Consider the following 16,138-nt stretch of genomic DNA (forward strand, 5'->3'; position numbering starts at 1 on the left):
CAACTCTATGATTCTATGATTCTATGATTTTAGCAGCAGTTCAAGGGCTTTTCTGTGTTGCTTTGGGACATCTGCTGAGTGCCTCTCTGTGCGCTCCGGTCCAGTTTTGGTGTCTAAACGCAGCTCTTTAAAAGCAACCAAGAGTCTTTGCCATCTTAAAAGCCCTATCTTGCACAATTTTCTAATTTTCCATAATTTTTCAGAAGGATACCTTAATCTGCATACAGTCATGATGGTTATTTTTTCCCCTGGAGAATTCCTTGATTAGTGAATCTTGACTCACCATGATGTCATTTCCTGTTAAAAGGGTCTTGGGTACCAGGGCTGGGAAGGAGCCACCATCAGTTCAGGAGCCACCTCTGCCAATCAGAATAGACAATTCTGGACAACATGGATCCTAATTCAATAGGAGACAGTTTTGCATGCTCAAATGCTATGTTTGAACTTTCTATGACAACATTGCCGCTTCTTTGATTTGCCTTTTTCATTCTCAGTTACATTATTCTGTACTTTTGCCTTTTGGCTCACCCTCTCTGTATATGTGTGTGCAAATTCTGTTGCTCTTATATCAACATTGATTTCTCTCTTTCTATCTCTTCTTTTCCTTTTCTTTTCTTAATGCAGATTGCTCATTCATCTTTGCGGGCAGCAATTCCATCTCAGGTGCATTTTCCATCCCACTTATTTCTACTTTTTAAAGCACTCTTAAAGTTGCTTTTTTAAAAAACCTCATTTAAATTAATATGCTTTAAGCTAGGGATGTAGGGTTTTTTTATTTAAAAAAATATGATGATTATTTGGCTAATCTTTATGGCATCGCTGTTCTCTGCCTTTGTTTTCCTTCTTTGGATTTTCTAGCATTGCATTAAATGCATTTCTTTGATCTGGTTATGTTATACATGTATTAAAGATGAAGTTCAAATAGGAAAAGATGCAACCGGGAGCCGATTATTCCTCCTCGCTTCTGCCCCTACTTTCCCCACCCGTGACCCAAGTATGTTTGACACAATATCTACATGGCATGGATGCATTTAGAGTTCTGTGCACCAATCCTGGCTCTACAGGAAAGATTAGGGCAGACTGTGTGGTCACAGAGCTGTGTCTTTCATCCCCTCACTGCCGTTGTGTGCATGTGCGCGCGCGCGCACACACACACACACACACACACACACACACACACTGACCCCAGCATCTGTCACTTGAGGCAGCTCTACCAAATGGTAGAGCCGGCCGTTTGTATGCTTGTTAGTTCCTCCACACGGCTGGGAACCCTGCACAATACGGATCCCAAACTGCTTTGAGGAACCTAGCACTGTACCCACATATGCCTCCCATTCATACCTCCCACCAAACACGCAGCGATTGGGGAGGCAGAGCCCATGACCCCTTCCCTCTTCTGCATGTTCCTCCATCACAAAATTGTAGAGTGGGGAGGGACCCCAAAGGCCATCCAGTCCAACCCCCTGCAAGGCAGTGAAAGTGCGAAGGGCATTTTTGAAAAATGGTAAGGATTGTATGTTACTTGGGTTTATGTGCACGGTAACCTAAGCTGATATGCGCTACTAATACACGACAGCAAGCATGTGCAGACTGGGAGCATGCTTGCCTGCCACATGGCTGGCTTCGCCCAGTTCAGCTGCGATGTAGGGCTGTGCAGATCTGTCTGTTTTGGTTTCTCTCTGTTTCTCATTTGTCAATTAATCTCTCCCCATTTTCACACCAGTTTACATAAAAAAAAAAAAAGACCACATGAAAATTTGTAGGCACTTTTTTTGTGTCCCTTTCACCACATTTTTCCTATGCAATTTTGCCTAATAAACACTTTTATTGTTTGCAAGCACTCCCCCCCCCATTTGATGCTTTCTTGTGCACTGATAGAACCGTTTTGTCTCCTCGCTTTCCCCAATGTACACTTGTTTAATAAAGCATTTTTTGCTGGTGGGAGAGCTGTATCGCAAAGTCCGGTGAGCGGCTGGTTCCAAAGGGTACCCCTGTCACGTTTTGCGTATCTGCGTGTAAAGGGCGAGCTGGGTAGCTACATGTTAAATTGCGAACTGAACACATTTTCCCCCTTCCATCCCTGGAGAGATGCAAACAAACTTAAGAACTGTCTGGAAAAAAGGGTGAACTGAGCAGTGAGCTGAATAGAAAGAGGTGTGCAGAATGCCTTGTGCTATTTTGACAGTTTCCCTGTGAAAATTTGACTAAACCTAATGGGGGGTGTTGGGAAAAGGCCTCAAGATTTTGGAGTGGCTAAGGCTGAAAAGACGCATGACATAGGAATGCCGTGGAAAGTGTCGCTGCATCGGTAATCTGTTCTTCCCTACCGTGATGGGATGTCCCATCACATTATGAGTTTTTCTTGCAGTTGCAGCTGGTGTTGTCAAACTGGGGCAGGAAAACAGGCTGTACGATGTCATTGGGTTACATCAGGGGTCCCCAGACTTACCCGGGTTTGGGCCGGTGCCCGCCGCGCCAATCGCGCGGCGGTCCGGAGGGCGGGGGAGTGCGCGCCCGTGTGCATGCGCTCACACACTTACTGGCGCGGTGGCGTGCTTCCAGGTCGGAAAAATAGCCGAAAATCATTTGTGCGCATGCGTATGGGCCTCCCCCCGACCCGGAAGTGCACCGGAAATGACCTCTTCTGGGTTGGGAGAGGCCCATACGCATGCGCACAAACGATTTTTGGCGCTTTTTCCAATCTGGAAGCGCGCCGCCACGCTGCGTGCCGTAAGAGCGGGCGGCGGCAGCGGGCGGCAGGGCTCGTCGCGGGCCAGATTGGGAGGTCAATTGGGCCACATCTGGCTGTAGTTTGGGGACCCCTGGGTTACATGGAGGGTGTTCGTACGCATTAAAGAGGGAAAGAACTAGAGGTGGGGCTGCCATTTTCAGGCACGTCCCTGTAGTTCAGCCTAGATGAAGCAGGGCGTAGTGTTCACCTATGTCAAGCATGCCCAAAGTCTGTTTCGGGGGCTTAATCGAGTCTGCCGGTCGGTTTAATCCGTCCCTTGTGGCAGTTTATTCCAGGGGCAAAATCCTAAAAAAAAACCCCTTCAACAACTTCAATCCTAAAAAAAAGGTCAACAACTTTGGTCGGCCCTCACGGCCCTTCACATCATCAAATCTGGCCCTCTTTGAAAAAAGTTTGGACATCACTGACCTATGTGCTTTACCCTACACTTTTATTCCTCTGTCCCGAACTGGCGATATACAATAAATTCTCTCACCATTCGTTATGTATTTCAAAGCTGGTGCAGCACATACCAGAAGCAAGCCTGAACTACCAGAAGGTGCCTCCTGGCTCAACGGGATTCCACGATTTTGACCAAAATATGAATGACAGCCGAGAAGAGGACCTCACGAGGAAAACAAGGATGAGAAACAGGGAAGAGGTAAGTTCTTGGCAAGTGCGATCACAAGCCACACAGCAGATAGTTTAACACCTGCCAGTCACATGACGTCGCTTAGAGCACAGTGCTAGGCAAGCTGATCAGCTGATCCCCAGGGCATGTAGGGAAGGTGGGCGTGGCTCAGGCAAATGGGAAGGTCTTGTGTTCTAATCAGGCCCACGGACCTGGAGGTTTCCAACTGCTGTTGTAGACAGTCATTTGGGAGCAGCACATTAGTATTAAAAATGACAGCTCTTCAAAAATAAATAAATTGTGCCTGACTTATCTGGAGCTTGTTTTAATTCACGAATGGGGAACCTGTGACTTTCTAGATCCTGGACTCTAATAATAATAATAATAATAATAATTTATTGTTTATACCCCACCCATCTGGCTGGGTTTCCCCAGCCACTCTGGCTGGCTTCCAACAAAAGATTAGAAATACATTAACATATCAGTCCTTAAAAACTTTCCTGATGAGGGCTGCCTTCAGGTGTCCTCTAAATGTCAGATAGTTGTTTATTTCCTAGAAAACATCTGGTGGGAGGGTGTTCCACAGGGCAGGAGCCACTACCAAGAAGGCCCTCTGCCTGGTTCCCTGCAACCTCACTTCTTGTAGTGAGGGAACCGCCAGAAGGCCCTCGGAGCTGGACCTCAGTGTCCGGGCAGAATGATGGGGGTGGAGACGCTCCTTCAGGTATATCAAGCCCAGCCAACATGATCCAGTGGCCAGGGATCATGGTAGTTATAATCTAGAAGGCCACAGATTTCCTATCCATGTTTCAGTTTAGCTGATTGAGTAGTAGCCTTTTTTGTGATTATTTTTTTAATAATTCTTTTTAAAATCATGGAAGGGCTTCAGGAAGCTTCAGCGGATTAAAACCAGCTTGTGTGAAAAAAGTACATTGGCTAGGATCCTATGAAGCTCTAAATGTATACACCAAGCCCATTGGCACTTATCATATCAGGCTATAATCTGCCAGTGAAGTTCGACAAGAAGACCTGATCCCTTCCCTGTTGTTATCAGAAACACAAAACAGTGTTTCCTTTGGGAAAACACCATGAATATACCCTCCAAATGCAGGGGTCTAATCCTGTTGTGATATCACTTCTGATAAACACCCGCTTCTACTGAAATAAATCCTGCTGTTTGTGGTGATGCGTTTCAGGTAATCTTTGACAACTTGATGCTGAATCCAGTATCCCAGTTATCCCACGCCATCCGGGAAAACACAGAAAACCTGGCGGAGAAAATGAAGTGAGTGGATGCCCTCAGTCTAAACTTCACAATGGTGAAGCTGTGGAGGAACCCCAGGCTCCTGGTCTGGAGGAGATGACTGATTCAACTAGCTAGTTGTTGTTGTTTTTGCCGAGATCTGCACATTTCCCAAGGCCTGTTGGAGATAATGTATACTGACTGGGAAATGTGGACAATTTACTCTTCGTGGATAGATTATGTGCACATTCAAGGCCTTCTGAATGTGCGCTGTAGCTGGTCGTTATGCATTTTAACCCCTCCCTCCCTTTATAATGTAGTTTCTGTGGGCTCATTTAGAAGCCTAAACTGGAACTGCTGCCTCCCTCCCAATGCCCCTGACTTCAGAACGCAGGGGAGCTCAGAGAACGGTCTTTGATAGAATCATAGAATTATAAAATTGGAAGGGATTCCAAGAGTCATCTAGTCCAACCCCCTGCAATGCAGGAATCTCAGCTAAAGCATCCGCGACAGATGGCCATCCAACCTCTGATAAAAACTTCCAAGGAAGGAGAGTCCACAACCTCCTGAGGGAGACTGTTCCACTGCCAAACAGCAAACAGCTCTTACTGTCAGAAAGTTCTTCCTGGTGTTCCTTTGAAATCTCCTTTCTTGTAACTCAGGATTATCTCAATGTATCGGCAGATGTGGGAGGTGGAAATCTATAAGCCAAGGGTGGGGAATCTGTGGTTGCCCGGTTGTTGTTGGACTACAACTCCCATCACCCCCATCATCAGCTTATTTAATTTAATTTTTAATTTATTAAATGTGTAGACCGTCCTTCACCCAAAGATCTCAGGGCGATTCACAGCATACAAATACAAAAGAAGAAGATAAAATACATAATAAAAAAAAGAGAGCGAAGACCACAAAGGCCACAGGTTCTCTATCCTAGTTTATTACTGTATTGGAGATAGTTATTCCCAAGCATGTTTCTTTTCTTGACAAAATATTATCTATATTGTGTATCAGAATTCTGTTCCAGAATACTGAGCGGACATGGGAGGAGATGGAGGCCAAGATTAACTCCGAAAACGAAGTGCCAATCCTAAAGACCTCAAACAAGGTGGGGAATATTTGTCCTGAACTGTGTGCTTGGTTTTACAGGAAGTCTTTATCGATCTGCAACCCTTAGACTTCCATGCACAAACCTACCTACCTTCCTTCTTTTGTTTGTTTATGGCACGGTTGAGATGAATGCAGGGCACTAGAATGAGTGCAGGGGGGGGCATGATAGAGGTGTTATAAAATTATGCGAGAACTCCTGGACAACTAACAAAACGAAGCTGAATGTTGGAAAGTTCAGGACACACAGAAGAAAGCAATTTCTTAATGGAGCACATCGTTAAGCTATATGCTTCCACTAGATGTAGTGATAGCCACCAACTTGGGTGACTTCATAAGAGGATTATGCCTCTGGAAATCACAATTGGAGAAAGTGCTGTCACATTCAAGATCTTCCCCTAAGCATCTTTTCTGCCACTGTGAGAAAATGATGTTGGACTAGGCAACTTCTTCTTCTGTTACGTTCATTGAAATGTGCACCTGAAGCGGAAATCTCGAAACTTGGCTCGTTACAGATTTTGGTTCTTAATTTTGTCTCCTTTTTTCACACTTTTTAAATAAAGGAGACTGGTACGTGGCTGCTCTTAAATGTCAGCAGAAATATCTGCCCATTTGTAAGGTCAAAATATTGAGTTTTACTACTACAAGGGGGCGGGTGGGGTGAAGCTTTCAAAAACCAAATGTAACTTTAAAAACCTTTAAATAGAAAAGGGGGGGGGCAAATGTAGAAACTTTGCCCCAGTTTATGTTTTAATATGGGAAGTTGAACAGATCTGGAACTAAACAGAAATTGCTATCACTGATAGAATAAACACATTCTCAGACCCTTGAGTATTTGAATTACTAAACCTATCGTTCTTTATTACTAGGAAATCAGCTCTATTTTGAAGGAGCTCCGTCGAGTCCAGAAACAACTTGAAGGTTTGCCTTATTTTGACTTCCCTGTTTCTCTTTGGTTTGCGTTAAATGCAGTTTATTGTACTAAGAGCCGGGCTTGATCTACACTGACCTTTTTAAACGTCATTAGAGCAATATTACCTATGCCGTTCTAAAACGTCACAAGGCATACTGCAAAGATTACATTCGTTACCTTATCGTTATTCCTCTGTAACAGCAGTTCCCCTTACTGCCCGGTTCCTGGTTGCTCTGCAGTGCCCTCTGGTGTCACATTTACTTTATTAACGTTCTTAGCAGAAAGTAACGTGACCCTTACGTTTTGAAAATCATCTCTTAACTCTTTCTTAACGTTATAAGAAATCCAGGCAGATGGGTGGGGTGTATAAATAATATATTATTATTATTATTATTATTATTATTATTATTATTAACCAGGAGTGTAGATCTACCCACAGATAAAAGGGAAAGAAGAATGTATGTACGTTTCCGAGCACAATTCAGAGTGTTGATGCTGACCTAATCAGAGCACGTCCCAGAATACCTGAAGGAGCGTCTCCACTCCCATCGTTCAGCCCGGACACTGAGGTCCAGCACCGAGGGCCTTCTGGCGGTTCCCTCACTGAGAGAAGTGAGGTTACAGGAACCAGGCAGAGGGCCTTCTCGGTAGTGGCGCCCTCCCATCCGATGTCAAGGAAATAAACAACTACAGTATCTGACTTTTAGAAGACATCTGTTTAGGGAAGTTTTTAATGTTTGAAGTTTTATTGCTTTCTATTTATTATGATGATTAATCTTCTGCTGGAAGCCACCCAGAGTGGCTGGGGAAACCCAACCAGATGGGCAGGGTATAAATGATAAATTTTTATTATATTATTATAGCGCCACCTGCTGCCCAGCTCCCTGCATTCTGCCCTACTAATCCCAACAACCTCCAGGTTTGGGAGATGATGATAATGATGATGATAATAATAAATTTATTTATACCCCGCTCATCTGGTTGGGCCTCCCCAGTCACTCTGGGTGGCTCCCAACATAATAATAATAATAATAATAATAATAATAATAATAATAATAATAATAATGCGATAAAACAGATAATACTTGACAAACAAAATAAAATAGAAGCCATTCATCTGCTTGACTGCCAGCCATCAAGTGTGAAGTAACTGGGAGAGAGAGAGGGAGAGGGAGAGAATGAGAATGTGTAGCCCTGTAGCCCTATAAATCCATGTTAAGGCTGCCTTGGCTTTCTCCCCCTTTTTTTCTGCAGTTATAAATGCCATCATTGACCCGAGTGGAAACTTGGATGTGCTCGCCAATAACAAAATGTCTTCTGCTACGCCACAGTCTGTGGCGGCTAAAATCAGGACTGCTAACAACATTTCCGGGTCCATGTTGGAGGCGTTGTCGCCTGTCAAGAAGAGAAATTACGTGCAGAAATCAAACTTTGGCTCTGCTAGCCTGCAGGATGCTACGTTTGTTCCAGATGGGGAGAAATACGTGATCTAGCAAGAAAGTTTTCTATCGCTTTCCCTCTTGTATGTAATTTGCCGTGGCGTTAGTGTTGTGTACGAGTGGTTGTGGGCAAGTCCTTGTGGAGCAGTTGTTTAGATTGCTAACACATTGCACAAAAGAAAAGACAACAAAACGAAAAGGTGCAATCTCTGATGTGTGAGCACAAGTGGCAGGCCTATGTATACGCCTTTTGGAAGGGGCAAAAATGGACGAGCACTGTGGAACAGCACATATTCAGCACAGAGGCAAAAAGCAAGTGATGCATAATTTCTCCAATGTGCCATAGCAAACAGGCTTTGCGTATTCTTCACACTGTACTGCCGAAGCTCTGATATGTTATTGTATTTAGCCTGTTTATAGCTGTCTGTTTTAGTTGTATAGAGGCTCCATTTTGAAAATGTACCTTTTGGGGGCAGTGGCTGGCTGTTGCTGTATATTTAATTTTAAATACAAATCGTTAAATGGTTCAGCCAAAACTGATTCCCCCTCCCATGCTTGTCAGCTGAGCAATGCAGCGTGGAAGTCTTTTTTTCTTTTTCATTTCAGAGATCCAAGAGCAGTTAACTTGCAAACATCTCCAAAAAGGAAACCAAGATGACATTGAATCATTCCACTTCCAATCACACAGCTTTTATGATTCCACTGGGAATGAGTAATAAAGATTACAGATGATGGAGAGGCAGTGATTAAGTTTGCATTTTTGATTCCCTTATTGTAATCAGTAAAAAAAGAGAGAGAGAGAGAGAGGATGAAATTCAGGTGCAGAGGAGGAGGCAAATTAGTCACAAGGTCAGGATTTTGTATAGTGAAGTTGCCAAATTTGTACTATTTCATGGCAGCTGCTTCATAACTAAGTTTTCAGGTGGTCAAAATGTGTTTTTAATGCAGTCCACAAAGTCTCCTGTTTACTGCATAGAATTCTGAAGGCACTAAAGAATTGAGTATTCCATGTGCGAGCAATTAAGATTTTGATCATAACTCACCATCCTGTGCTTCTAAATCTCATTGACATGCATAGGAAGTTTAAGAGTGTAGGAGTTGAGCTGCTTTTTGCACTCATAGGAATCCTGTCTTGAGCCTCGTTCCTCACCCTGCGATGCATGCTAAATGGAGGCCTCCTTAATAGAGCTTTGTCTTGTGTTGCCTCCAACTTCCTTGGGTTTTCTCATGCAGATCTGTTGAGCCAGCAAGACCCTGGACTACACTCTTTTGTGAATGGCCAGCTTGTCAATCATTTGGTGATGGCCAGCAGGGCAGCGATATCACCGATCGCAGGCACGGCAGCTTCTGCAGTAACTCCTGGTCTCCCCAAAATGCAGGCTGGCACTAATAAAAGTTGCCGCAAATCGTGGTGAGATTCCAACTTTTTACTGCCTTACGTTGATCGCATGAATGTGGATTTCAGGAGTCCGTCTTAGAAGCATCCCACCTGGGGTTTCCATAGGTGGGTTGAGAGTTCACCCTCATGTTGTCTCTGTTACCTTATTTGCTCCCATTTTGTACGTTGTGTCAAGCATTCCTACCAAGATGAATGGGGAGCTGGCAAATCCGGGCAAGCTACTGTATAATGGTGAATGTATTGCTCTCGCTCTCTCCCTGCACACGCACAAACAGCTGAAACCTCAGTTTACTTCAAGCACTGTGGCCACCCTGTGACTGTTGAATCCAGATATGTGAGCTCTTCTGGCTAGTAAGAATTAAGTGAGTTGAGTGGCTGGCTTTTAAATACAGTATTATTGAAATGATCTTATACTTCCACCAATGCAATCTCGGATAATGCCAAGGATAGTTTTGCAACAATTCTGAGGTGCATGCTAATAAAAACACAATTTTAAAATTAATAATAATAATTTTAAAAATTCATTGTTTTCCACTCCCACTTGCCAAATTAGTGCTTGCTGACTGGGAGGGGGGGTGCACTTATTGAGATGCCAGTTAATTTTTTTCTATTATAAAATTCCTCTTTTGCCTAAGTAGCTAAAAAAAATAAGGAACGTGCGTCTTTATTGTGAAAAAGACAGTACTGAGCTCTGCAGACATTTTGTGTTACAACTCCTGGGGGTTGATAGGAGTTGTAGGCCAAAACATCTGGAAGGCTGGTGAAGGCTAAGCTAGGTGGACTAATGATGCAAACCAGCACCACCTATCATAGCTGCCAAGTTTTCCCTTTTCTCGCGAGGAAGCCTATTCAGCATAAGGGAAAATCCCTTAAAAAAAGGGATAACTTGGCAGCTATGCCACCTATGATTTCTGGTGGTAGAAAGATAATTCTTTTTAGTTATAGGTAGGTAGCCGTGTTGGTCTGACGTAGTCAAAACAAAATAAAAAAAATTCCTTCCAGCAGCACTTTAGAGATCAACTAAGTTTGTCATTGGTATGAGCTTTCGTGTGCATCTAGGTATCTGAAGAAGTGTGGGACGCAGGTGGCACTGTGGGTTAAACCACTGAGCCTAGGGCTTGCCGATCAGAAGGTCAGCGGTACGAATCCCTGCGATGGAGTGAGCTCCCATTGCTCGGTCCCAGCTCCTAGCAGTTCGAAAGCATGTCAAAGTGCAAGTAGATAAATAGGTACCGCTCCAGCGGGAAGGTAAACGCCGTTTCTGTGTGCTGTTCTGGTTCTCCAGAAGCGGCTTTGTCATGTTGGCCACATGACCCAGAAGCTGTATGCCTGCTCCCTCGGCCAATAACACGAGATGAGCGCCGCAACCCCAGAGTCGGTCACGACTGGACCTAATGGTCAGGGGTCCCTTTACCTTTAGGTTTTATGTATTCATCCTAAGTCTGGAAAATTGTATGCAAAATATCTTAACGCTGCCAGGTAGTGGATCTTGTGTCCATCTTTTTGAAAATGAATGGAATGGAATGATTTCCCCGGGGGAGGGGGCGCTGTTAGTCTGATGATCCCCAGTTGCTGTAGATGGGGGTTGGGAAAGGGGGTGGTTGTTGTTGTTGTTGTAGGTGGGAACCTACTGGTATTGTGGGCCTGGGGATAGTGGATGTACTGTATTCAATAGAGAAGACGGCTAGTCCATTAAATGGAATTTGTTTAAAGCAATGCTATAAGATGGCAGGAGGCAAAGTGGTCTGGCAAGTGAACAACATATTCAGCCTCCCTATGTTTCTCTAACTGTGGAAGATCCATGGTTTTAGTTTTATGGCATGCGTCTTTCTTAGATAAGTTGGCTGTGTAACTTAGAATAACAAATGGTGCCATTGCTGTAGAGACACAGCAGTAAAGATTTCCAAAGCTCTTCTTATTTACAGAAGGATCCAGTAAGTTGCACATTCAGTTATTTAGGTCAAATCCACACCATACAGGGACCCAGGTGGCGCTATGGTTAAACCACTGAGTCTAGGGCTTGCTGATCAGTAGGTCGGTGGTTCGAATCCCTGTGACGGGGTGAGCTCCCGTTGCTTGGTCCCAGCTCCTGCCAACCTAGCAGTTCGAAAGCACATCAAAGTGCAAGTAGATAAATAGGAACCACTACAGCGGGAAGGTAAACGGCGTTTCCATGTGCTGCTCTGGTTTGCCAGAAGCGGCTTTGTCATGCTGGCCACATGACCTGGAAGCTATACGCCGGCTCCCTCAGCCAATAATGCGAGATGAGCGCGCAACCCCAGAGTCGGTCACGACTGGACCTAATGGTCAGGGGTCCCTTTACCTTTACCTTTTACCACACCATACATTTAAAGGGCATGGCTTTCCGCCGAAGATTCCCGGGAACTGTAGTTTTACCCTTTCCAGAGGTACGATTCCCATCAAACTGCAGTCCCCAGGATTCTTTGGGAGAAGCCATGTGCTTTGAATGTATGGTGTGGATAGGACCTTAGTTCTCCCCTCTTCTGTTGCACATGGAGGGGGGGGGTGTTTGCCAACTCAGCTTAGGGTGCATCCAGCCATGTTAGAGAGACGTCAACTGTTGATCTCGGCATGTGGTCAGCCGATTTGTTCCTGTCTGTGAAATCAATAAACCACGTGGGAATGGTGGGGCACATCAAATTCACCTAAACACCCACATCAGGGCTGTCCCACAAGAGACTGAGAAGAGGCTGTAACCTGGTCAATGCTTGTCTGTATCCACTTGGTTTTTTTAGGCTAAGATATTTTTTGCCTCCCCCTTGATCAAGTTATTCAGTAATATATTCCAGGACTTTGAAATAATGGGCAAACCCAGAGGCTGGAACACACAATCTTTTCACTTCCCCAGTTCTTCCCCATGATCAAACAGAGATGCCACACAACACGGTGTTTGCCAACACCAAGTCTAAATGTGATTCTCTTTTAATATAATGCTGTAATTTTTATTTTTTATTTAAACACAGGCTTAGTTTGAACAAGCTTAGAAGACTCTTAGGGAAGGAGGATAATATTTGTCAATCTCTTGGATATTCCCACATAGGTTGTAATGCTTTTGTAGGGTCTACAGATGTAGACCCAAACTACACTGTAGTTTACCTTTTTTAAAAAAATAAAAAATCTGGGCAGTGATCCTGTTATTCAGATCTAAATGTGAGGTATTTTGTGTGCACACATGCTAGGCAGATACTACATTTACATGTGGCTATTCTGTGTACTCTAGCATCTGGGTGGCAAAGGGTGATCCAGTGTGTTTTCCTACTGCACATTGCAGTATAGGTTAATCCAAACAGGGTCTTTATTCTGAATCCTGCAGTTCGGGCTGTACGGTATTAAATTGTCACATGTAGTTATGCCAAAGAGGAAACCTTATGACTCTAAACTCTGTCCAGCTTTGGGTCCCTCCAACATACAGTATACATACGTAAATCCCCAATTTTATGTTGCATACAGTCTTTGTCCTGGTACTTCTTGAGTAGTCCAGATCCCATTTACTTTAGGGTTTCAACTTTTGTGGTTTGTTTCTTTCCTAGAGTGTTGATCCATTGGCCCTTCTTGTTTTCATGTGCATTGCCATGCTCTGTTTTCTTCTTCTTCAAATGTTTAAGTTAAACATCTACCTTTGGCTCGTAAATTTTCAGAGAAATAAAAAGCCCATATCCCATTGGAATTAAGTGGTGAGGTGGGCATCGGTTTGCCTCAGGATTCTTTCTGAAAACTGAGCTTGGTTCTATATGTTGGGAGGAAAGTGAGTTTTCTTTTGGGTATGTTAACATGTTACATCCTTGTTGTTTCGTAATGATGGAATGGATGTATTTATCTGAGAGTGAGCGCACTTGGTTGCGTTGAGCATATAATGTGCAGCCTGTCACTCTCATGCTGTTGATGACGACAAAGCTGAATTAACCAGGTCAAAGTCTTTGCACAAGTTCGAAACACACTTTTCCAACAGTCCGGCATGTGCCTAGATGATGAGCCCAAGATGTTTGAGATTCACTCACCCTGCAAGGATACGTTCTGGAGCTTTGTTCACAGGTTCAGTGAACAAACAATGTCCATTTGGGGGAGGCTGGAAGTGGAATTGGCTTGTGTTGATTTGAACCTGAGAAAACTTGACCTGCAAATCAGCTGGGGAGAGGGGCATCTTCACACATTACAGGCAAAATAAGTTTTGTCACAGGAGCGTGCACTGATTGTATTAGCACGGTACACCTCTTTTCCCCTCACACACTTCGTTATTTTGGGATGCACTTAACAGGTCTTAGGTGTACACCTAAAACCCATAATGTGTGAATGGCCTGACTCATCCTTCAACGAGTTAAAGAAAACGTTTACAGATGACCTACTTTAAGAATAAAAGTGTATGAGTGCAAAGATGCTACTGATATTGGTAAATTGATGCGAGGTCTTTCTCTTTTATTTTGAATCCAGCAAATGTATACATTGCAGCTGTAAAATGTACATTAACTACCTGTTCACTTTCTGATGTGCCCCTTGCTGAATTGTGCCTAACTATATGCTGTTGTTATGCTGCTGAAATCATTTTCTGCTGTTCAAACACACACACACAAACTGTTCATGGAGTCATTCATTCCATCTGCATGCGACACAAATGCAAGCTGGGCTGTATAGCAGAAATTCAACTTTGTATAATTCAAAACTGTTTCAGTGATTTGTCTTTTTTTGTTTCCATACCCCCTCTTGAAATACTCTGTATAATTTTAATCCGGAATACCCCCGTCAATTCGTACATAGTGGGGCATTTCCCATCCCCCCTTATTTTTTCCTTTTTTAAAAAAAAATATATGGTAATTTATTTCATTTGGTTGATAGGCAACTTATCTGTATATTTTTGTTCCAAGGTGATGTTGTGGATGTCTTTAAAAACAAAATAAATTGTTATTTTATATAATTTTATCATAAATTTGCTATAATAAATCATTCTTTTTTGTTTTCCACGAGAGGTTTTCTTTCATCTCCAAAAATATGTTTTTGTAAGTCCTTTCAGGACATAATTTTAATAAATTGAAATAAGGTTGAAAAAGAGGGGGGGGGAAATATATGCACCTCAGTTCTGGGAGCACAGCCAACCTGGATCCAATGTAGATTGGGGCGAAGGCTTATATGACTACGATGACTAGTGGCCTCATCCTTTGTATCAAAGTGGAAAATCTCAGGTCCACGGAACAAGCCTCCCAATCTGGTCCCCAGGGCTTTCTCTAAGCTTTGCTTCCTCTCCCCAAGCCGCCACACTCCTGACTGACCCTGCTTCACAACCTTGAGGGCTTGCCAAGAGGAAGGTTGCAGAATTATGATGAAGCTGGGGGTGAAAAGCAATGGATGGGGGAGCGAAAAATAAGTCTGAAGAGAACAGCATGCTTAATGTTCACATGTCAATTGTGGTGGTGGTGGGGGGGAGGCAATCCGAGGGTGAGGCAGAATGGAATGGAGTATTCTTGAAAGGGGGATGGGTGGCTGGGACCCTGAACAGAAGAAGTATTCCACACTTCAACATTTTGTTGCAGGCCCTACTTGTTGAACTTGAATTGAATTTATTCTTACGGTCACAGACCAGCTTACAAAATCAGAAGAATAATAAAAATCATAAAACACAATGATAATACACTAACATTTACACAGCAGGAACAATACACACACATATATGTATACTGTACAGCACAGCAGCATTAAAAAATGAATAAATTTAAAATGAATAAATTGGAACTGGGACACTAAAATATAGCCTAAAGATTACCATTTGGGGTCTTATTCATTGTGGTAGCACCGCTTGTTCTCTGAGCTTTATGGCTGCTGCACAGAATTTGGCCACTTTTAGCATAATCTCAGGGTCTGTATCTTCTACAAGGAGTTTAAGACATTGGGATTCGTTTATAAAGAATTTTGCATGACCGGTGAAATGAAAGCCTGGCGTATGTCATTATAAAAACGGCAGCGTAATAAAACGTGAGAGGCAGATTCTACCTCTGGCAGACTCGTTCCGCATATGGTTTACCTGTGAATCTTCCCTGCAATAAGGCAGGTGGCAATACATTAAATCTGGCAAGGGTAAATGCCCGTCTATATTAAGGTATTTGTAATTTTATCAAATACATACTTTGCTGGGGAGAATCCTCTCCCATTGTCCTTTATACCTGGATGTTTATTCATCTCGCTCACATGGTGTTGGAGTTCCACATCCCAAACTCGTTGGCAAATGATTGCTCTTGCTTTCTCGTATCCTGCAGCTAACAGAGCCTGAGGCGAGAATCCCAAATCTCTTAGCTTTTCATACAGTGTTTGGTTTCCAGGATTGGAAGGAGTCCGGAAGGGTTAGGGGTGCCAACCCAACAAGGGAAAAAAAATTAGTTTTAGCCAGTAGTGAATCTTCAAAATCCATATCTGGGCGCTGACAGGGATTTGCCCAACTTTCAGGCGGACCACTATATAATATAATAATAATAATAATAATAATAATAATTTATTATTTATACCCCGCCCATCTGGCTGGGTTTCCCCAGCCACTCTGGGCGGCTTCCAACCGAATATTAAAAACAATACAGGATCAAACATTAAAAACTTCCCTAAACAGGGCCGCCTTCAGTTGTCTTCTAAAAGTAAAATAGTTGCTTATTGCCTTGACATCTGCTGGGAGGGCGTTCC

At 43.4% G+C, this 16,138-nt stretch overlaps 1 protein-coding gene across 3 annotated transcripts in view; it reads left to right on the plus strand.

Annotated features, from left to right (window-relative positions):
* The window catches only part of CEP170B (centrosomal protein 170B), an 85,734-nt gene extending 73,153 nt beyond the window's left edge, over positions 1-12,581 (plus strand). For all 3 annotated transcript variants that reach the window (XM_035104935.2, XM_035104954.2, XM_060271576.1), the window contains exons 15-19: positions 3,249-3,392; positions 4,559-4,647; positions 5,617-5,710; positions 6,579-6,630; positions 7,877-12,581. In XM_035104935.2, coding sequence (XP_034960826.2) covers positions 3,249-3,392; positions 4,559-4,647; positions 5,617-5,710; positions 6,579-6,630; positions 7,877-8,115 — 618 coding nt within the window. In that variant the 3' untranslated portion in view covers positions 8,116-12,581. The remainder of the gene's footprint in view (positions 1-3,248; positions 3,393-4,558; positions 4,648-5,616; positions 5,711-6,578; positions 6,631-7,876) is intronic.
* Positions 12,582-16,138: the final 3,557 nt, after the last annotated feature.

Source organism: Zootoca vivipara, chromosome 1 (genome assembly GCF_963506605.1).
Source record: "Zootoca vivipara chromosome 1, rZooViv1.1, whole genome shotgun sequence".
NCBI classification, from domain to species: domain Eukaryota; kingdom Metazoa; phylum Chordata; class Lepidosauria; order Squamata; family Lacertidae; genus Zootoca; species Zootoca vivipara.